The sequence below is a fragment of the Pestalotiopsis fici genome (genome assembly GCF_000516985.1).
Source record: "Pestalotiopsis fici W106-1 unplaced genomic scaffold PFICI_Scf_6, whole genome shotgun sequence".
Taxonomy (NCBI): Eukaryota; Fungi; Ascomycota; class Sordariomycetes; order Amphisphaeriales; family Sporocadaceae; genus Pestalotiopsis; species Pestalotiopsis fici.
In genome coordinates, this window is record NW_006917096.1 from 2,828,099 (window position 1) to 2,850,128 (window position 22,030).

General features: G+C 49.8%; 6 protein-coding genes across 6 annotated transcripts; 4 read left to right on the forward strand and 2 right to left on the reverse strand.

Annotated features, from left to right (window-relative positions):
• Positions 1–2,887: 2,887 nt before the first annotated feature.
• PFICI_09316 (uncharacterized protein) lies at positions 2,888–4,315 on the forward strand (the record flags this gene model as incomplete). Its single annotated transcript, XM_007837897.1, has 4 exons — positions 2,888–3,014; positions 3,080–3,268; positions 3,327–3,557; positions 3,624–4,315. 4 exons carry the CDS (start codon positions 2,888–2,890, stop codon positions 4,313–4,315), a joined length of 1,239 nt encoding a protein of 412 aa, XP_007836088.1.
• Positions 4,316–5,894: 1,579 nt separating this feature from the next.
• On the reverse strand, positions 5,895–7,137 carry PFICI_09317 (uncharacterized protein; the record flags this gene model as incomplete). The annotated part of the gene is made up of 3 exons (XM_007837898.1): positions 5,895–6,068; positions 6,122–6,229; positions 6,286–7,137. The coding sequence occupies 3 exons, from the start codon at positions 7,135–7,137 to the stop codon at positions 5,895–5,897; spliced, it is 1,134 nt and encodes a 377-aa protein (XP_007836089.1).
• A 1,096-nt stretch (positions 7,138–8,233) lies between these two features.
• Positions 8,234–9,558, forward strand: PFICI_09318 (Chorismate synthase; the record flags this gene model as incomplete). Its single annotated transcript, XM_007837899.1, has 2 exons — positions 8,234–8,268; positions 8,358–9,558. The coding sequence occupies 2 exons, from the start codon at positions 8,234–8,236 to the stop codon at positions 9,556–9,558; spliced, it is 1,236 nt and encodes a 411-aa protein (XP_007836090.1).
• A 662-nt stretch (positions 9,559–10,220) lies between these two features.
• PFICI_09319 (uncharacterized protein) lies at positions 10,221–11,783 on the reverse strand (the record flags this gene model as incomplete). The annotated part of the gene is made up of 3 exons (XM_007837900.1): positions 10,221–10,362; positions 10,510–10,906; positions 10,964–11,783. The coding sequence occupies 3 exons, from the start codon at positions 11,781–11,783 to the stop codon at positions 10,221–10,223; spliced, it is 1,359 nt and encodes a 452-aa protein (XP_007836091.1).
• Positions 11,784–15,400: 3,617 nt separating this feature from the next.
• PFICI_09320 (uncharacterized protein) lies at positions 15,401–16,531 on the forward strand (the record flags this gene model as incomplete). Its single annotated transcript, XM_007837901.1, has 2 exons — positions 15,401–15,885; positions 15,952–16,531. The coding sequence occupies 2 exons, from the start codon at positions 15,401–15,403 to the stop codon at positions 16,529–16,531; spliced, it is 1,065 nt and encodes a 354-aa protein (XP_007836092.1).
• A 1,436-nt stretch (positions 16,532–17,967) lies between these two features.
• On the forward strand, positions 17,968–20,111 carry PFICI_09321 (uncharacterized protein; the record flags this gene model as incomplete). Its single annotated transcript, XM_007837902.1, has 3 exons — positions 17,968–19,118; positions 19,175–19,983; positions 20,044–20,111. 3 exons carry the CDS (start codon positions 17,968–17,970, stop codon positions 20,109–20,111), a joined length of 2,028 nt encoding a protein of 675 aa, XP_007836093.1.
• Between the last annotated feature and the right edge of the window lie 1,919 nt (positions 20,112–22,030).

Sequence of the window (22,030 nt, forward strand, 5' to 3'; positions counted from 1 at the left end):
GCCCTAAACTAACAACGATTCGGCCACGTGAAGATGAGCTTGTGTTTATTTACCTACTTACCAATCCTCATCTTTGAATAATGGTTGGTCGAGACTATATATTAGTGCCGGAGGACGGTTGTTTCGGGGGCAACTACCTCGTCTAGATTGCCCTTAGGATCGACGCCATGATGGAGTATCGAAGGATGGAAGGAGAATCGGTTGGCTGACTCTGAAGTTCGGACAACATTGGGTATATGTGCTTGGAAATGTACTAAAAACTAAAAAGACAGCAGATGTAACTGCCGTACGAGGTTGCATTCTCGGGAGCTAAAGCCGAGGCCAATGGTGGAACGATTTCTTCGCAGAAGTTGACAGATAGGGAATAGGCGGATTTGGCAGCGAAACTAAAAAGAAGTATTCATCAGACTATGGGCCACGCCAGTCAACGTTGGCTTGTTTGCGCTTTGACGAACGGCCAGACTAGAAATTTCCAAAGTCCTTCGGCGAAAGTTTTCTTGTAGAACCCCGTTGCACAGGCATGCTATTTCCCTTTTGAAACGATTGCGGCTGGCAATTTCACGTGGCAAAGATCATATCCACGAAAGAGAGTCATCGAGTTGTTTTCAGCAAGTCTCGGAGCGCAACATTTACTGTTTTACCTATTGAAATGCATAATTAAGCATTGTTTATAACACAGGTTCTGAAGCTCAAGACACGTATGCGATTTTCTTCATCATTCTCTGCAGTAAGTTTCGCTGCCAGTAATATGTTCAGATCTTACGATGCCTTCTGTTATTGTGGGACCGTAGGGTTTGTAGTATACGAGTCATCAAATAGTTCCACAGTCTTTGTTCCTGACTTGATCTTGGCGCCAGCCCAGGCGATCGGAGCAACTCGCTAATCGTGCACTGTCGCCAGCGTTACATTACAGGTAATAAGCTGATCTTTCATCGAATGTTGTCATGTTTCGGCGAGATCAATGGCAATGCAAAGAATGAAACTGTTTCTATATTTTATCAATTCTGTCCCATTACCCGGGGAAGATCCGCAACAGGATGGCGACATGGTGTTTGACACGCTCGGATCGGATATAGCCTGATGTTGTCAGCGTCAGGTCAACTACTAGTAGCATCCCCCTTGCATCGGAATGTCTTTACCGACGCAGCATGGTAATGGCATGTTCAGGTCTGCAGTAATCCCTACACTACAAGCTGAGGTTGGTGTATAATTGGAGAAGAGAGCATAAAGATGAGCATATGGTTTTCCATTGCCGCCTCTTCCGACCGTGGAGCTGAAAGATGGAATAAGATAACTCTAATGGCCATGTAGATGAATCGCGTGTGTGTAGTCGGTCCAATTGTTCTTGAAGACCCAGATTTCGATCAAAGATGCCGAGGATGTAGAAAATGGGAACAGCATCCATGGTGGATGGGCAGGCATTATAAAAGCAATGGTCAGTCTCAGGGCTGCGTTACCCCGGCCGCGGAGACGATATGGCGTCGGCCGCAGTGGTTGAAAATCCACTGGGGCTTCGGCGATAAAAAGTCCAGCCCTTCAAGGATGAAAGTCTTCGAAGCTCCGAGTTCAGCTCGACGATGGGATGCCCACCGTTGAGGTTTCGCCACTACCACGCTGTTGATTCCCAGTCGCTATCAATCTGTGACCACGGGTGTCCATTGCCCAGGATTCCGAAGCAACGAGACTCTCAGAGCTAAACCCATATAGTCCATGTGGATATAGACTTATAACCCCCCATTCGTCGATGTGAACCATGGATGCCCGGTCCGGGGAAACTGTTTCGACACACACTGATGCATTCATGTTCTAGTGTGGTGTATCGTACACGTGTAAATGTCTCCTTTAATAAGTGCACACTAGATATGACTGTTATTGATTTTGCTCAAGCACTGGCTTACTTTGTTTGTAGGCCCAGACTAAGAGTCCCGTTTTGGCTTTGTGTGGCTGGCGCCGGCGAGACGTCATCTCATTACTGAAGACTAGAAGCCCTAGAACAACGCCTATCCCAGCCGTTGATGGCTAAGAACCTCATTAGTCTTGCCCATCCGCATATTGAGCATTGGCTGCTTAAGGAGGTGGGAGAGCACAGATTTTTATTTCGTATTCGCACGGGATAGGTGCCAAACGTGGTTTTGGAGAACAATGGATTTTTCCGCTTCAATCCACGGCAGAACAAAAGTCAAACTCAAATGTGCTCGGATAAGAACAAAATCCCTTGTCTTGATTACGGAAGTGGTCTCGGCCACCCTTGCCAGCCACGTTTTTGGTTCATGCAGCAGCCGTCAAGGGGCCGAGGGGGCCTGTGTCGATCTTGCTGGGAGCACGATCTGAAGATCTGAAGCTGCCCTGGCTGCCCCCTCAACGACCATACTATGGGCCACCTACTTCGGGCTGTCGGGAGAGGGGAGGCACTTGGGGAGATGGCCCAGGACTTCAATGGTCTAACGCCAACTAGCCTCTTGCTCCGCGCCGGTCCAGATCCTAAGAGCAGCGAGCAGTGAGCACAATTCTCAAACCGGGGTCCTTTTTATAGACTTGTGCAAGTGCAAGATCTGTGGAAGCAAGCTCAACAAGGATATCCCAGCTGTAAGGCTTCTGACCCGCAGCTTGCGAGACTTCAGGACAGCCAGCTTTGGGATTCCCACAGGACAGGACCACCACAGGGTTCCCATTGCCAGGAGCAAGCCCGTTCCCCATTTTCGTAGATCATGGAGTCCAAGTCCACTGCGTTGGGACCAAGTGCTTAAACTCCCTTGTATGGCATGCATGTGCAAGTTTGTTTTTCCTTCTTCCTAGCATCTCTTCTTGTTCTTGACGTTTGTTTATATCGTTGCCGTTGCCTTCTTTTTATCCTCATGCCATTGAGACATATCTCGGTGTCGTCGATATGGGTGTACAAGTGCCGGATGAGGCCCTTGGCACAGTGGTCGGCGTCTTGATCTTTTCGCTTCTCTGCCTAACATGTAGCATCCTTATGATTTGGTTGGTTTGGGTACACCACGAACGAGATTCTTGTAAGTCCAGCTATGCACCTTTTTCGCCCCAGAGCAAAGAGACACCGAGTTACTGACTTGTGCAGTTGTCGCCATGATTGGCTATTTCACCTTTTTGAGCACAATTACGAGCATCATACAACAACTACACACGATGATACTGTGGGACGATGTCAAAACGGTCCAGTGGGAGCATGCTCGAGCCAATATTGGAAGCGTCGAGGTTGCCGTAGCAGGACCATCCGTCGGCCTCGACCTCGTCCTTTTTTACATACGTACGTTACGAGTGACTCAACACGGTACAATTTGTTTGCAGTGCTGACGGGCTCAAAGAATATTTTTCATACAATGTGGAAGCACTACTTACATTATTCTGGGCCGGTGCTCTGGCCCAATCCATTTATGGCTTTGCAGATATAGCTGCTTTCAAGCGTGTCCGTCGGAGGGCAAATGGAATTGCCAAATTGTTTGCAGTCGTTATGCCTGCTACCCTAATAAGCCTCCTTCAGCTGCCCTCGGTACGCAGCAGCTTTACAGGCTTCTTGGTCGTAGCCAACATCAATAGTCAGTGAACAGTCTATAATCACCATGGAAATATATTCCTCGGCTTGTAACTAACAGACTGCACAGTGATTCTCAGCCTCACCCTTGGAGCTCTGCTTTTATTAGCCATCCTGATTAAATACATCCATACAAGACGACAATTCTTGTCTTGGAACGTACAATATGGCAATTCGACAAAATCAAGCCAAGGTCGACGAAGGGCAGCATCGAACCGACAATCGGTCATCAGCGAGCGCCCCCGCAGCATCTACGACCAGTGGCTCATGACCCGATTCGCCATAACCTTTATTATGCTCAGCATCTTTGAGCTCTTCCTCATCATGTTCCAGGTGTCATCGGCCAGAACCACCATCCCAGCCGACGCCCCCGACCTGAGCGCCGACAAGGCCAAGTCCGACTTTGTCCTCTTCATGCCCGGCTGTCTGCCCGGCGTCTTGCTGTTTGTCGTCTTTGGCACCACGACGCCGTTTCGCGACCACATGCGCAAGACGTTTCTGCCCAAGCGGTTCCAGAATAAAATGACCACTCCCACAGACGCGGGGGCCGATCAAGTCGCCCTCGCCACGTACTCGAGCCAGAATGGCAAGTCGCTGCGGCCGAGCATCATGACGGACGATGGTCCTCTGACGCCGACGGATGCAACGACCATTATCCAGCTGCGCGAGGTGGAACTGCATCGAAACTCCACCCGCAAAGACGACGATGACGAGTGGCCAATCTTGGCAACGACCACGCGGGTGAACAACAATGTCGTCTGATTGACATGTCTTTATCTCTTTCTTCTTGTCGTTGAAACCTTTTTTTTTCTCCCTTGGTTATGTTTTCAGCGAGCTTGTATGTTATTACGTCCGAGCGCTTATGATCGATGCGCTCAACTTTCAATTTGCTGGAAGATCTAGATTTGGGCACCGTGTGCAAATTCAATTTTCAGGGTTATTAGACAACACGGCATGGAATGGTTTTCGAATGGCACATGGGTTTCCGAGGGCGGATATATGGAGCGGCAGATTGGCGGAAAATGCCATCACGGGGGCCCATCACCACAATCTCGGAACACGGGATTTGATTGATAGACACATTTCTTTTGTTGCTAAAAAGCAGAGCGATACCCAGAGTTTGAGATGTAGATTTCATGATAAAGACAATATTTTACTCCTTTGACAGTTCTTTGCAGCACTTTGAAGCAGTTCATGACCGTACATTACCGGGACATGTTCCGTCTCGAGCCATGGGAGAAATAATTGAACCATGGCCCCAATGAAAGCAAGTTCTACAGCAGCAACCAAAACGCTCCTCGAATGAAGAACCACCAGCAGTTTGTTGATCAATCGGCAATGCAAAAAAAATAACAGCCAGTAATGGTTGAAGAGAGAGCTGGAATCGGAATATGCAAATCGTAAATGTGGATATGATTTTCTGATTGAATCATTACATTATCATTGTTTCTACAGCGCTGCAGACTCTGTGCTGCATGATTCCCATGATTTCATTCCGCCGCTTGGCCAGTATCAGAATAGAGCCCCGAGACTAGTGTGCAAGGTCGGCGACTTGGGCAGCGCAGCAGCACAGGATCTCCGCTAGTAAAAACGCCACGAAACGATTGCCCCTTGGGCCGGGTGCCCATTTCCACCCCGAAGAAAAGAGGCTGATTTCTACAGCTACCGGTGAACCGGTGAGAAAGCTTCTCAAATTGATTAGCTGAACGTGCGGCGAGAGCCGTTGCCGTGGCGCTCGCTCTCCTTGCAGTAGTAGGAATCCGGGGTTTGCAGTGTTGCCAGGCACGACTAGCCAGAGTGGAAAGACACCATTGCCATTTTGACATTTTAAATCGTGGTAGCTTTGACTTGTCTAATTGGATAGTTTTGTTGCTTGGTAATTGGCTCCCTCCGCGCAGAGCCTATGATCGCCGGGCTAGAGGCAATTCCCGACTCCGAACAGAACCTTTCCGCCATAGTCCAAGACCTGGCCCGGCATGACACTGTTGGCCATGGCCAGACCAGGCCATAGACAACCAGGGCATGTTATTCATGTACTATTAAATCCAATATTGAATTGAACCTTGAAGATTCAATAATGGATGCCACATAGGGCGTGCTGAGAAATCAGAATGGAACGACTTATCTGTGCTCAGGTGTTCTATATTTCTATCCGAGATGAACCCAGGGCTGTCTCGTCAGCCTATTCAATACCCATGGTACACGTCTGGACTTGCAGGAGTGTTCTGATGTGTGACAACTGCACATGCTCCTCAATGTAGATGGAGTTGATGCGCCACATTCCATCAAGTCAATAATAATAATACAGAGAATCGGTTTGTCGTGATTCTTTTCGTGCGGCTTAGGATTTTATGCCAAACATTCTGTTCAGCCACTCGCCCCCAGCACCCTCAGTGTACTGGCGCCAATCCTGTATTGTATGGATATGGGCACCGTTCAAGGCGTTTGTCGGAGACATGTCAGTGATCCCGCCTGAGAGAATTTCGCCATGACGGGCATCGATGAGAACCTCAAACTGGTACATCACGTCAGATATGATTGTGTTTGGTGTAATCTATACAAACTTACTGGTTTGGGAATCTCATCCGGCAAAGCAGGTTTTATCCTCTCATCCTCGGCATTGGAATGTGTTGAGAAGAGGAACCGAGGTGTTTGTTCATATGTCCACTTGTCATCCTACAATTGTGTCAGCCCTGAAGAGGTCAGTAAAGGCGAGATGTGGTCGATCTCACAATAATTTCTTTGAAACCCTTCTGTATGATTTGATTCTGGAATGCTTCATTCTCGTCAATGAACTCGGCATCGGCGTTTCCATACATGCTGCCAAACTCGGCGACGACAGCCTCCTCAAAGTCAGACGTCTCCAGCTCGACATTTCTGATCTTGGATCGCACGCTCTCCACGCCGCGTGCCATTATGTACGGCGCTGCGGGTGACCGAAGGTACTGGCCGATGTTTGGTAAATTTGGTGATGAGAGAAGACATGTCCCGTGGTGCAGTGAGCGCAGTCTCGTGAGTTTGTACGCCGAGCCAGAGATCTTGTATGTCTCGGAACCGGATGAGCCATCGACGTCGAGGACTATATCATGTCGCTCATTGACGCGGGCCGTCTCCACGCCCAGGCTTCGTAGAGCTCGTACTACCATCTCGGCATGTCTGTCGCGGTCAAACACCTCTGGTGGGCAGATGACGCTGTAGTTGACGTTTCCCTCATCGTGGAAGACTGTGCCCCCTCCAGACCGTCGTCTCACTAGGAGAACATCAGAAGACTCTCCTGGGGATGTCTTGTCTGTCCATTGCTCGAGCTCTCTTTTAAAAGACCCTGGAGAATTTACCAAGCCCAGATTGACCTCAAGCCATGGATTTTGATTTCGACCGATGACGACACAGGGTCGGTTGGTGTAGAGAAATAGTACAGTCGACTCTGGAGCGGACTTTTGCAGGAGGAAATGCTCAATGGAAAGATTCAACCACGGATCTCGACTCTTTGAGATGTAGACCTGGACCTTGTTGGACGGTTGGGATACGCCTTCTGAAAAGAACCGGACACCGGGCAACTTGGGCAACCGAGTGCAACTTCTCATGAATAATCGGCTCATCGAGTCCAGCTTCCGATCCTCCAGCAGGAAAGCTCTTGAAATCAAATCTGTGTCTCACATGAACAAGGCTGAAGGATCGAGGTTGAAATGTTGTGTAGCCTTGCATTCTTCCCCAGTCTGTCCAGGTCAGAAATAGTAAGCTCCACCCACCACCACTTAATAAACATGTAGCGGAACCACCCGACAGGACAGACATGGCGGCTGGCTCTCGCTGCGGAACGAGACCGTTTCCAAATTGTTACCCCTCCATTGGCGTCTCTGCTGTACCTCTGTACCTCCTGCTCAAGCGAGGCCGACTCGCGGAGTTTTGAATGTGTCTAATTGTTGATGACGATTGCTGCAGAAACCCCGGCGTATAACTCTGCCGTTGTGCTCTTCTCCTTGGAAAGACGTGATCGCTTGAAAACCTAGAAGTTACCTTGTTCAGGCTTATTCAAGACGCTTCATATAGCCTCAAGCAGCACGCCCATGTATACGGCTGAGATATTTTCAGTCAGTCCAGACCTGGTGCAATGATCGATTTACGCTGCTTACAGGGAGAACCCGCGAGTGCAGGGGAGGTGGTAATAAAGAAACTCCATGAGGATTCGAAGCTGAGCATGACATGTACGCGACACCAGCAACTGCCCTACAGCCAAGTAAGCAGACTCTGACTATTCGAGTCAAGAAGAGCAACCATTCAATTGGGTTCTGGTACCTTGCATTGTAAAAGTGCTCCAAAACGATAAAATCAAGTCACTGGAAGGAGTCTTACGATTACAGTGGTACATGGCCTGTTTTAGCGGACTGCACCAATCAAGGCCCAACCATGCCAGCAGTAGTAAACCCTGCACCCAAAGAGAAAAAAAAAATTACTCCGGATCTTGCTTAGAAGAAGCCTTCGATCTTTTTGAGTCACCGACGTCGGGCTTATTACACGTAGAAAGCAAGGGAAAAAAGATAGAGTGTGTGTGCCCAAAGCCGCGACCGAGTCAACACCAGGAATTCGCAGAACTTTTACTTCTTAATTCCTCTTCCTGAACTTCGCATATACGGATTCTACACTGCAGCTGCATTATTTTTTCTGTTTTGCGCTCCAATCATGTCCACATTCGGCAACCACTTCAGGGTCACCACGTATGCGCAGCCCCCAAAAACTACCCCTCCAAAATATATCTGCTTGCTGCGAAATGTCCCATATACTGACAGTATCTCCTTCCGTGCAGCTATGGTGAATCCCACTGCCGCTCCGTCGGCTGCATCATTGATGGCTGCCCACCGGGTATGGAGCTCACAGAGGCCGACATCCAGCCCCAGATGACCAGAAGACGGCCGGGCCAGTCCGCCATCACGACCCCGAGAAACGAAAAGGACCGCGTGCAGATCCAGTCCGGTACCGAGTTCGGAGTCACCCTGGGCACTCCCATCGGCCTCATGGTCATGAACGAGGACCAGCGCCCCAAGGACTACGGCAACAAGACCATGGACCTCTACCCCAGACCCAGCCATGCCGACTGGACCTACCTCGAAAAATACGGCGTCAAGGCCAGCAGCGGTGGTGGCAGAAGTTCTGCCCGTGAGACCATTGGCCGTGTCGCTGCCGGCGCTGTGGCCGAGAAGTACTTGAAGATTGCCCACGGCATCGAGATCACTGCCTTTACGACATCCGTCGGCCCCGTCCACATGTTCCCTCCCACCGCTGAGGCGCCCACCCCCAGCCAGAACCCCGAGTTTCTCAAGCTCATCGAGACCATTGACCGCGAGACCGTCGACAAGTTCCTGCCGGTGCGATGCCCCAACGAGGACGCCACGAGGAGGATGGAGGAGTGCGTTGCCGACTTTAGAGACAAGGAAGACAGCATTGGCGGAACCGTGACCTGCGTCATCCGCAACGTCCCCAGCGGCCTGGGCGAGCCTTGCTTCGACAAGCTCGAGGCCAGCCTGGCGCACGCCATGCTCAGCATCCCCGCCACCAAGGGTTTCGAGTTTGGCTCCGGCTTTGGCGGCTGCGAGATCCCCGGATCCCTCCACAACGACCCCTTCATCCGCGCCCCCGAGTCTGCAGTCAAGGCTGGTCTGCCGCGATCCAAGCTCGCCACCAAGACCAACAACTCGGGTGGTGTCCAGGGCGGTATCACCAACGGTGCCCCCATCTACTTCCGCGTCGCCTTCAAGCCCGCGGCCACTATTGGCCAGTCGCAGACCACCGCCACCTACGACGGAGAGGGGGAGGGTATTCTCGCCGCCAAGGGCCGACACGACCCTTGTGTGGTGCCCCGCGCCATTCCCATCGTGGAGGCTATGTCGGCGCTGGTGATCATGGATACGCTGATGGCACAGATGGCTCGCATTGGCGCAAGAAGCCATCTTCCCCCGTTGAGCTCAACTGTGCCTCCTTCTAGTAATGGCGTCTCGAGTGGATTGTAAAAAAGCGATTTTGTCTGTTTAGATAGCTGCCAATGAAGAAAAAGTTAGAACACACTTCCAAGTTGATTTTGAAAGAAAGAAAAAGATTCCTCGCGATCCGAATATTCGTCGTCTTGCTTCTCTAGATGACATTCTACTTGGCTGGAGATGACTTGAAAGCGTACAACCGGCCAAAAACTCCCTAAAAAGGCGAAGCTGAACATGCCGAGAAATCATGAATAACGATGACGATGGTCGTGAGTTGAAAAGTATCTGTGGAACTTCAATTACGATACGATCAGTTAGATATCACACTTGCCTTTTTGTTTCTCTTTTTCCTTTTCCCTCCACTGTTATCAGTCACCACATATCGTCACCAAGTTCAGTGTAATCATTCCAAATTGGCGAACAAGATCTCATTGTTCATTTTCTGTATCCGTATCTGTATCTGCATCTCAAAAGCATCCTGCCTCGCTGCGCTTCCCTGTCAATCTGTGATGCTCATCGGTGATGCATCGGGTATCGCTATAGTGAAGGAAGAAGAAGAAGAAAAAAACCCTGGAACTTTTCTTCAGTTTCCTAGAAACCATTCCTAGAAACCATTCCTAGAAACCATTCCTGAAAATGCCAGCCTCTTTGTGAAACCATTCCTTGCTCTCTTGTTCAGATTGAGAGAAGGTTGCTTATATCTCGGGCTGGCCAGTTGCCCGCATCATGGTATTATATTCGGCAACCGTGCACGACATATTGCTGGCATTTGCGTTCTCGCTCTCCCAGTCCTTCATGCACAAAAACAGCCTGACCATGCCTTGCATGGCTGGGGTTCTACTCGACAAGACATGAGTTAGTAAACACTTGAGAAAGGGAAGACAAAGTTTTGTCGTGAGGAGAAGATTAGAAGAAGGGGTAAAATTTGAGTGAAGTGAATTCAGACTTGAGAGGAGGGGGAAGGAATAGTTTCGAAATACTGACCTGTGACGCATATCGCGGATAAAGGCAGCGCGAGTCTGCATCTGAAAGCCTTGCTGTTGGGACATGACATTGAGACAGTCCCAGAAAATCTCTCGGGTGACCCTGAGGTGCTCGCGAATCATGACGGACTTGTCCTGCTGCCAGACCATCTCGGCATTGTCGTGCTCAAATTGAATGTTGTTGGCGAACTCATGGGGGAGCATGGGGATAGGCCATGCAGATCGGAGAGGTGATAGGGTATTAATGAATAGGGTCCATAGCTGTCGGTCGCCAATGGGTAGGAAGAACTCCATACCTACACGACGGTATGGCTGCCGAGTACGGCTGAGGAGATCGACACGAGTCTGTCTGAACGTCTTCAGGGGCATGCGAATGTAATTACGCAAGGGACCATTGACTATAATATTCAACATTAGTAACAGCTTTTATCATGGTAGCAGTAGATACTACTTACCAAATGCCTCGAATGCCTGAACGTTGAGGCTGATCTCAACAATCGGCTTGTTGTGAATGGGTTGAATGATGACATTCAAAGTCTGCAGTTGCTCAAAGGTTGTGCCAGCCAGCATAACCTCAGCAAGGAGACCAGAGTCTTCAGGGTCTCTAGGCACAAGTGCCTCTTCATAGACCATGACGGTCTTTGCGGCCCGCAAAATCGTCTTGGTGTTATCTGGGTATGTGTCGGGAGCTCTGTCGGTAAGGAAGACAACATCTCCAGACGGGTAAACGACAGTTGTCACGGCTCCAAAAGCATTGCTGTTGCCACCGGGAATAGCAGACTGGACTTGTGCCACGACGAGGTGGCGAATCGTCTCAGCACGCCACTGCTTGCTAACAGCGGCCGAGGCTGGCATGCTAGCCAGGACATTTGCTCCATTCTCGCTAACGTGCTGGACACGGCGTCCAGCACTGACGTAATGATTGTCAACGCTCATTTCAATGATCTTGCTGCGGAGCTCGGCAGGAAGATCATTGAAAGGGAAAGTAGTGGCTACAACATCCTTGGCTGTCTCCTCCTCCTTGGCCAACGTGAGCCCAGTGATGGGCTCAGCGGCCTTGAAGTCGTTGCTCATGATGTATTCTTGAGCTTCTTGGCAAGTCTCAAGAACGTGACTGGTATTGGTATGGGCAGCAAGAACCTCAACGTTGGCACAGAGGTCAAGAACCGTCAGGCTCTTCGGGAGATGGGTTCGCGTGATGGGGGGTTCCATATCGACCATTGCTCGGACCAGCGAGGACATGGTGTCCATAGACTGGACAGGGAAAGATGCCATTATGGCTGGCACGGCAAAGTCGTGATGGGTAGTGTGATATGTGAAGAGCGTGAATATGGGTGGGTGGGTGGAATGGTGGAATGGTGGAATGGTAGAATGGTAGAAGGTTGTGATGACGATGATGAGTATGTTGTCCTCGGTCAAGTCTACTGCCAGAGAGAAACAAGTAACTGGGTGGGATGTAGGAAGGAGGAAAGAGTCTAGAGGTGGGAAAAGCACCTGCTTTAATAGTTGTGGGAGAAAGGAAAAGGTGGGATGATTGGCAGTCTGTTTGGCTGTCAGGTGGATTTGATTCTTCTCTGTCAGTGTAAGGGGAATCTGATTATTCTCTGCAGGTTCGATTATTCTTTGCAACGAAGATTGTCGGTAAGGGAGCCGATTATGTGCAGTTCTGGAACTTGGTGAGGGAGTCGATTATTGTTTGCAGTCTGGATTCTTGGTTGCAGATTAGATTCTTGTCGAGGGAGCTGATTCTTGTTTGCAGCTTAACCTCTGGCCAGGGGATCAGGTTCTTGTTTGTAGAATAATTTCTCACCAGTGGGATTAATTCTTGCCAGTAAATCGAATTGTTGCAGTGTGGTTGGATTTGTTTTCGTGGTCTTGATCCTCTTCCAGAGCTTTGAATTTGGTCTGCGGATCGGATCCTTTCCAGTAAATTCGATTTTTGTGTGCCAGTCGACAGTATAGACTGCCAGTCGAAAGTATAGGATTGCAGTAGGACAGGTTTACAATGGCTTGGAGTAGATTTTCGCCCTTTGGCCCTATTTTCGTCCCAACAGGTCTGTACCTAAGATCTGTTATACTATCTCTAGGGGTGCGCAGTAACCCTATAGACAGATATCAAAGCCTAGTTCCAATGAAAGGCTGTGCTTTGGCAAACAGCGGATGTGAAACAACCCGAAACAAACTGGGTTGATGTGCTGACAAAGACTCAAGTAATGCGTGACAGTCTGGATTATTCCTGTGACGCAAACGTATCTGGTCTGATAAATAGAGCTCCTGCTGGTTCACGGGAATGGAACAGACTGTCACGGGCGGAGTACTTGCTTAGGTCGTTTACAACAAACACTCTGGAAATTGCAGAGTTTTCTGGACAGCAAGGTCAGTAGCTGTGACGAGAGTTGGACGTGGCAAGTACAGATAACGTTACCGTTGCCTAATGTTCTTGAGACTCCAGTTGAGGTTCAGAATGGCAGGTACAGACATCGTCGTCAAGGTTGGGCTGACTATTGGGGATAATGACGACGACGACAGAACCAAGATCCGGATGCTGGTGACGATGATGATAACAATGACCTCAGGGTGCGGATACCAGTGGCAGCTACGAGAACGACGACTTTGGGTTGGAACATTGGTGGCAATAATGGCGACGATGAAGGTAACTTGAGGATGTGGGTGTTGGCGACGACGACGACGACGATCATGATAGCTACCTTGAGATTTGAATATTGATGTTGGCGACGATGAGTTCAAGATTTGATGGTTGTGTGAAAGTCATTTGTTAGTGTGACTTAGGGGGACTTCACATGAGAGTCGAGAGTGGCACAGTAGGAGTAAGCAGAATTACCTTCAACATAGCTGGGGTAGGTTGTAGATAAGTTATTGTCACAGAATCCGAGTGCGATTACCCGGAGCGCAAGCCCTTTGTGATTGACACAGGATCTTTTGGTAATGACTGTATATGAATGAATGAAGCTACATGGATTGCAGCTTTGACAATGGATAGGTTACTGGCGTGAAAGGACCACATAGGGTTACCTGGAGAGTGCGCCCTTGATGATTGATCTCTAGGTGAAGAGTGAAGATACGGCATGATTAGAGTTACATGAAATACAGCTTTGATATTAAATCGATCGTCGGCGTAAGAGACCGAATGAGATTACCACCCAGAGCCAGGACCACTTGTGAGAAATTAGCAACCCACAGACGAGTATAAACAAGCTTGCCCGAACATATGATGTACTATATGGTCGGCGCCGAAATATAAAAAAAATATATCTCGCTTAAGACAGATCATATACGCCGAAGACTATGCTTGGTCCGAGCTATTCGACTTCACAGCCTGGCGTTAATAAGAGAAGCACCCAGGAATACCCAGACTTAATAATGGCTGGCTGTGTGGCTCTGCCACTTAACGAGATCCAATTGAGTTACGCCATTGCGCACGTTATGGCTCTATTCCATATATTCTGGTTATATGGTAGCCCAATCTCCATAAAAAGGGGCCATTTGAAGTCTTGAGTATTACATCAGAGTCAAGATTATAAGGATTGACGTAATGAAAGAAAGGGCAAATCATGGTCTGTTGCTTGGAGACCACATATTGCTTAAACTATCTAATGGTTTTTTCATCAAGCTTGGGGTATACTCCTTATATCATATCGCTGTTATCATTATGCACTGCTCTTGCCTTGTACCTCACAATCAAGTCATTTGAACAATATTGTGTCGGTTGTCACAGTAGTAGAAGCACGCGGAGTATGAATTGATCCAGATGGCAAAAGTCCACAGGACACGTCTCCGAGTCTGCTGGCAAGATGAAGGTGATCCGGATTGTCTTATACAAGCTATAAGCATTGCCTACTTGAAACACCACATTCTGTTGCAGGTATTGCGTGGTTATGCAGTCGTGAACAGAGTTTTGATTAGAAGTCAGTTCCGGGACCGCGACAGATACACCAGCTAATGACACTAAACTGATCCCAGAAATGCATGTAGTAAATATTAGTATATCATTCTGATGTAAAGGGAGTGAGCCAAGTGAGCATTCAAAGGTCATGCCATCCACTATGTACTTCTTCGGGGTGGGTAATTGTGGGGTCTGTGTGAGAGTTATGGGACTGCATAACACGGGGATCAATTATTGATACTTCTTGTCTTTGTTGAACATCATGTAGAGATTGGAGTACAACTTCCCCGCCAATTTGGTGGGCGACGGCAGTGCGTGTGCATCTGTAGATGACTGGCCATGGTGGTATGCCTAGGTCCAAGATAATCTTGGTATTCCGAGGACGAGGCCTTGAGTGCGCATTTATAGCGTTGCACCGCCATCCGCCAACCGAGGCCGGAATCTTTTTGAGGCGTGACAAGGATCTCAACAACACTGAGGTCCTGAGTGGTTCGAGTACCTGGCACCTCTAGCTTACCTAGCTACATACCTACCAACTAGCCCGCCACATGCATCTCTGTATGTGCAGGTACGTACTTTGTACATCATGTGGGCCCTCCATTTCGACTGAAAGTCTAACAAGCTGCATGTGCCGCTACGTACTAAACACATCGCCATCCAGTCCAAGAAATCAAATCCAAGCCTCAACGACGACGCATTCACTCACTTGCTACCTGCCACACCAGCAGCGATCATCTGACTTGGCCACGGATGTTGTCGTAGCCCCCCTCCTATGATGGCCTACGTTTAATCAATTGGCATCCCTCGTTATTTCTTCGCATTCATTAATACTTCTTCCACCTGCTGCCGCATCTACACTACCTACCCGTCTACCCGTCCACGAATGCGACCATCGGTCCCGTAATCGCGATCCGACCCCAGACCAAAGTCGCGAAGAAAACACCATCAGTCTCCTACGAGACAACCTGCAGCTCTTCACCTACAAATAATGTCTTCTGGAACGTACACGTCGCAGCTGAGCAAATGGCTCCTCACTTCGCCGCCCATAGAATGGGCCTTGAAGAATGCGAGAGAGCTGCTCATTGGCACCTTGCGCCAGGGTCCCATACCGCAACATGTCGCCTTTGAGATGGACGGCAACCGTCGATTTGCTCAGAACCATCATATTGAAGCTATCGAGGGCCACAACCTGGGCTTTGAAGCACTGGCTCGTGTTCTCGAGATCTGCTACAAGTGCGGCGTCAAGGTCGTGACTGTCTACGCCTTTAGTATCGAGAATTTTAATAGACCCAAGTCAGAGGTTGGAGGGCTCATGAAAATGGCCAAGATCAAGTTGGAGCAATTGTGTCAACACGGTGCTCTGCTCGATCGCTACGGAGCTTGTATCCGTGTACTGGGAGAGAGAGACTTGATCCCAGCCGACGTCTTGCCGTTTGTTGACAGAGCTGTTGAAATGACCAAGCACAACAAGAAGTCCGTGTCCTCTCCTCGATATGCCTTGCCCCATGTTTTCTCATATCAAGCTAATCATGGCTGCAGTGCTGTTCTCAATATCTGTTTCCCTTACACATCGAGGGCTGAAATGACGGCCGCAGTAAAGGCCACCGTAGAAGAATTCTCTGCGCCGCCAAACCCACCACAGACCCCTTTCTCGGAAGCAAGAATCACACAAGCGATCAAATCGAACCAACTCAAGCATTCCGATTCTCAACCCTCGCGGGAAGGATCGCCAGACCTGAACGGCAAGTCAGATGTGGATGACTCGGTCTCGACGGATACCACCCTGAACCCTGACTCTCCACACCACGAGACGCAAGACTCGACACACAAGCCAGCAGAGTTCAAAGATAAGGAGACCATCACGGCCGAGACGTTGAGCAGTCACATGTACACTGGCGATTGCCCACCACTTGACATTTTTGTCCGTACCAGCGGAGTGATGCGACTTAGTGACTTTATGCTGTGGCAATGCCACGAAGATACTCACATCTTTTTCTTGAAGTGTTTCTGGCCCGAGTTTGATCTGTGGCATTTTGTTCCCGTCCTGCTGGAATGGCAATGGCGGCAAAAGCAGATGGGCCGGGAAGGGCGGCTTGGTAGGCGAGTCAAGACCGAATGAGCGATTCTGGCGAGGCCGTTCTGTCAATGACAAGTCGAGAAGAAAAGACTAAAAGGAAAAGGGGGCATCGAGTTCGTAAACTTGCACAGATGTAGAAGATACCACTCATAGAATTTGTCACATCAGGCTATGCATACATGGTCTGTGTTATTCAGCAGGCGTTCAGGAAATCTAGACAAACAAGTTTTGATACATAACATGATTCCTCACTTGGGATTGGCTCTTCAGGAGTCGCGCGTGGCGTATAATGAACACACCTCCGACTTGAAAAAATGGCAGGCATGGTGATGAGCTACAACGTTGTGCTTGCTCATGGGAACTGCAGGCTCGAATAGTTTGATCATGAAGTCGGTGGTTTCGTAGGGGAGATCGACGTGACCAGGAAAGATCCGGCCATAGAGTTGAGGGTCGAGTCAATGGCCCCTTGGTGACAGGCAGCTCATCACATCGAATCAGTCAAGCTTTGGCATTGCCCATATCTATCTTCTATAAAGCTGCATGGATTTGCTAGCATATCTTCGAGGCACGATCGGCGCTGTGCCTTCAACCGACTGAGTCTTGTGCCCTGGGACCTGGCTGACTATCGCATGCACACTTCATGTCTAGCTCACCCGCCCTATATTCAGGTCCGAGGCGACACAGCGACATATGCGGGTCTCAAGAAGATATCGGCGGCGGAAGTCCTTAGTCTGCGATTATCCAGTGTTTTATAACGTCATTCTGGAAAGCCTGGCTCGTTCTCGCTTCATTAGACAGTCCTGACGCTCGTTCACATCGCGCGAGTCAATCGCAACCATTTTCAGGCACAGCTTAAAATATTGATGTGCTTCGAAAAGTTGGATCGAATAAGATACATTTTCTTATAATGCTCGAGAATAGTGTTGAAGAGTAGCAATGTTGTACAGTTTATAGTGTAGATGTGGGGATATGCGCAAGGTCACGTGATTGCCAGCCAGTCTCAGTGATTAGATATGGCGCCGAAGCTCGATCCCATGGTTGATTAGATTGAGCCGTGGGTGGGCGCTAGTCCAAACTGACCTAGAAAGAACGGGAGTTCGATAAACACCCTACGTACAACCTTGCCCACCTGCTTTGCCTACCTACCTACTTACCTACCTTCCTGCCGACCACTGCATATTTCCCCCATGTGATTCAAATTTCACCAATTCTCGCGTTCTCGAGCATCGCAAAATGTCTTAGTATTCGGTTTCAGGAGCTAGTCGTCCATATCCTTCTCGCCTTCTACCGAAAGTATTACAGAAGCAAGACCAACAAGACGATCGTCATACTCGGCGTACAGACCTCAACCACCCGCCTCGAAAACCACTTCTTCTCCCCTCAAACCGCCTCTTCTTGTTTCCAAACCCTCGTTTTCGGAGACGATGAGGACTGCAAAACCTAGTCAGCCAGAGCCCTCGTCTGGCTCCAGCGCGACCATGTCTAGTCGCCGCCAGCCAGCTCGTCAAGCGCGCAGTAACCCCCCACGATCCGCTCTCCTCGCCGGCTCAATCGCCGGTCGAGATGCCCATGGCCACGACCAGCCGATCGACATCTTCCCCGCCATAACACACTTTACCGACGCCATTACCTCATTGCCAAAAGATCTTGTTCGCCATTTCACACTGCTCAAGGAGGTGGATGCCAAGATCTTTCAACCCGAGGAGCGACTCTTCCAGCTGGTATGCGACGCCATCAAGTCGGAGCCGCCCGCACAACGACCGACGACGGACGGCTCTGGCAGCTCTGCGCCTACGCCGGCACCCATGAGCGCTCAGAACAGCGTCAATGGCAGCCTTCCCACCGCCCCCTCAAACGATGCGAGCTACAATGTCGCCGTCTATAGTCGCGATAATGTCCCGCGTCGGCAATTATTCCGTGAGACTGCCTTCAAGATCCAAGAGATGCTTGTGTCCCTCGAGGAGAAAAACCACGTCATATCGACCGCCAACGAGGCGCTCTCCAAGCAACTTGCCCGTATCGACAATGTCTGGCCTCACCTCGAAGGCGAATTCAGTGACGAAGCCAAGTGGGGTAGCAACACACACTGGGCGTACCCAGAAAATAGAATTAAAGCGAGTGCCACGGAGCGATCGCGACGAGACGGCGCATCAGCTATCACTGCCGCCGCCCAACAGCTTGCTGAGGAGGCAGCTGCGAGAACAGAGGCTAGGAAACAGGCCGTGGCAGCTAAGAAGAAGCAACATCAAGACTCGGATGCCGACGCTGATCAGGAGAAGAAGAATGAACCAGCTAAGAAGTCTGGCACGAAGAGCTCGCGCAAGGCTGCCGAGGCTGCTGCTCCGGTTGGTTTAGGCATCACAACAGAGACCAATGGTAACCCACCGCCCAAAAAGCGAAAGGTCGAAAACAAAGACAATAAAGAGAAGCTGGCCAGTAATGGTGGACAGCCGATGGAACGCGCGCTCAGTGGCGTCTTTGGAAGCAGTAGCGGTAATACCAATTCCAACAGTGCAGCCTCTAAAGCGAAGACCTCGAGCCCAAGAGCCACGCCAGCACCAGAAGCGAGTGCGTCCAAGAAGCGCAAGGCTCTGCCTACAGTGAATGGCGGTGCTCAGCCAAAGAAGAAGTAAGTTGCATATTTGTGCCATATCCGCCAGCTCATTTACTAATTGTTACGAGTAGCAAAAACGCACTGCCAGCTGCACTATCACCTTCGGTCACGACGTCTCCCATACTGCCCAACTTCGACCCTAGGACGATCGGCCGTGGCTCACCCGTTCCTCCAGTCCCGGCTGCTCGTCCAACCACTTCACGAGCCCGTAACAACTCGACAGCCTCAAACCTCGCACAGCGTCCATCGTCATCGGCATCGAACAAACCTAATGGGGTTATCCTCCCGGTACCGGAAGTCATGCCAGCACCCAGCGGACGAGTCGTCCCAGAGGTCAAGCCCACGACGAAAGAAACACCAGTACCTGTCAAGATTGAGAGTACACCCAAGGAAGATGTGCCGCAACCTACTGTTCCCTCAGCATCTGTGCAGAGTCGAAGCAGGAAAAATTCGGTAGTGAAGGAAGACACGGAGCCAAAGAACGACATGGCACAAGTGACGCCACAGATGGCTACGCCTCTCGTGACTACTAAGAGTGGACGAGCGAGCAAGCCCTCGACACCGGCTCTGGCTGCTTTCCCCGAAACCGCCAGAACTGCTAGATCATCGAGAAATACGCAGGCTGGCGGCGCAAAACGAAGCCACAAGAAGGGAGCCTCACTCCAGGCAGCACTCGCTGCTGCTGCGCAAGCTGCCGACGACGACGCCAATTCTAGTGGTCAAGGCGATGATGAAGGCGACATTGACGCCAACGAGCCCCGGTATTGTTATTGTAATAATGTTTCATATGGCGAGATGGTCGCTTGTGATGCCGTCGATTGTGAAAAGGAGTGGTTCCATCTCGGCTGTGTTGGCCTGAGATCAGCTCCGAGCTCAAGTAGTAAGTCAAGCCCCCTTGCCTTGTATATACATCGGCCAAGCTTACTGACAATGGCTCCAGCGAAATGGTATTGTGATAATTGCAAGAATCGCATGAAAAATGGCGGGAAGAAAGTAAACGCCCGATAGCGGTTGCCTGCTCGGCCAAGGCAGCCTCGACATGCGAAACGATACCTACATTATTATAGTTTCTGGGCTTAGGAGTTGTTGGTTTTAGCATTTAATGGTGTCGATTGAATTTCTTAATTGGGAGGATATACCACTATAGGCCAGCGTTTGCAAAACAAGGCCTTAACATTTGAGCCAGCATTCGGCTCTCGTCTTGGATATGGTACTGCATTCGGTGTTAATGAACGACCGGTGGTCATGACACGAAATGCTTCATTCGGATGCGCGTCGGGTTTTGCGCGGACATGATACGGATACGCTACAGCATGATGGAAACAGTATTACCCGTACTACATACATGAGCACAATACAAAGACGGCATACATACATACCTTCGTACATACCTCTGCATACTAGTCTTACGCAGCCAGCTCAATGGCTCCTCGGATGCACTGACGAGTTGTCGTCATTTCACGAGACAAGGCTGTGATCAGCAGTACTAATACGTATGTCTGTGTGTGGTGTCGGATGCGTGTCCGGTCTGCTTCCACTTGCCAACCTGGGGTAATCGAAGACACGTCCATGGCCAAAAGCAAACACGTATCCATGCTAGTTCCGAGGAGATGCGGATCCCACAGCTTTCGTGTAACTCTGCAACAGGGAGACACGGTTTCTGAGCCGCAAATAATCAGAGTCATGCACATGGTGTTGGGGTCGGCTTTGGATTGGTCGGGTCTCCAACCAAGCTTTTGCGAGGGTAGGCCGAACGACATATCACCGCAGCATGGCGTATGCCGAGCGTCTCATCTGGTCTCTTTTGAGGGTGGACATTGCGCAGGTCCGCTCATCAGGGCGTGTTACGCAGTACGGTAGGTTGGTAGGTACAGCAACACCTTGAAATTTTCTAGTGTAAGAGAGAGAAAATCCTGCAACGATTGAATAAATGATGCATAATAGTAGTCAGGCCGTCAGGGTTGCCCATGAGCGAAAACGGAACTGGCTGCCAATGCCAAACGCGGAGCAGAGAATTTTATTTTTATGACTCGACGATCAGCTGACGAGCCGCCAGGTTGACAAGGTCAAGCTGGCTAGCTCAGTTACCTGGGGCTATTTAGCAACAATGGGCAAAGAGAAATAAAGAGAAGAAAAGAAAAATTTCAGAAGCGTCTTCGGAGTCCGAACCCCCAGGAGAAAGAACAGGCTTGGAAAGTCTAGCCAGCAAATCCTCGAAATAGGTAGTCCCATCGTCCCCGACGGCCCTTGACCGTTGCGCATCTGCTCGGCTTGGATCGGCCAAGCCTCAAGTTCCTTCTCGGTCAGGCTAAAACGAGATCGAGTATTGGACCCGTGACCCGGGGAGCTAATAAATAGAACTGAAGGCTAGGTGCACAGCTAGGTATACTTGATGCCACGCTGACGAGGCACGTTCCGTCCCCTGAATCAAGTGACCATTTCAGCAACTCGACCATTGTCAGAACTAGAGAGCTTAGAAGCACAATCTCATTTCATGGCTTCTATTTTGTATACAGTATTGGACTAGTAGATTGAGTAGTAAATATAAACAACAAGGGGTTGCGCTTCTTTGTTGCCCCCAAAAAGTACCTACTACACTACAATAGCATGAACCATGGGGTACCGATTAGATTAGATAGGCTTATGTCAACGTCACCCTGAGATGGGAACAAGCGATATCGCAGCGGCTGTGTTCCCAGGTAGAGGATAACGCACTGCAAGAATTGAGCCGAGAACGGCGAGCGCGAGTGGGCTGCTGGATCACTGATAATCTAGAGTGTTGATCTCAGATAAGGAAGCGAGAATAGCAGGGAGCAGATGAAGCCGTCCATGCATTTGGATTCTTTCTCTGACGAGCGAAAACAAAGACGATAGGATCATAACTTCTGATAAGGGAAAATTCCAGAAGAACCCTCTCCTGTACGTAC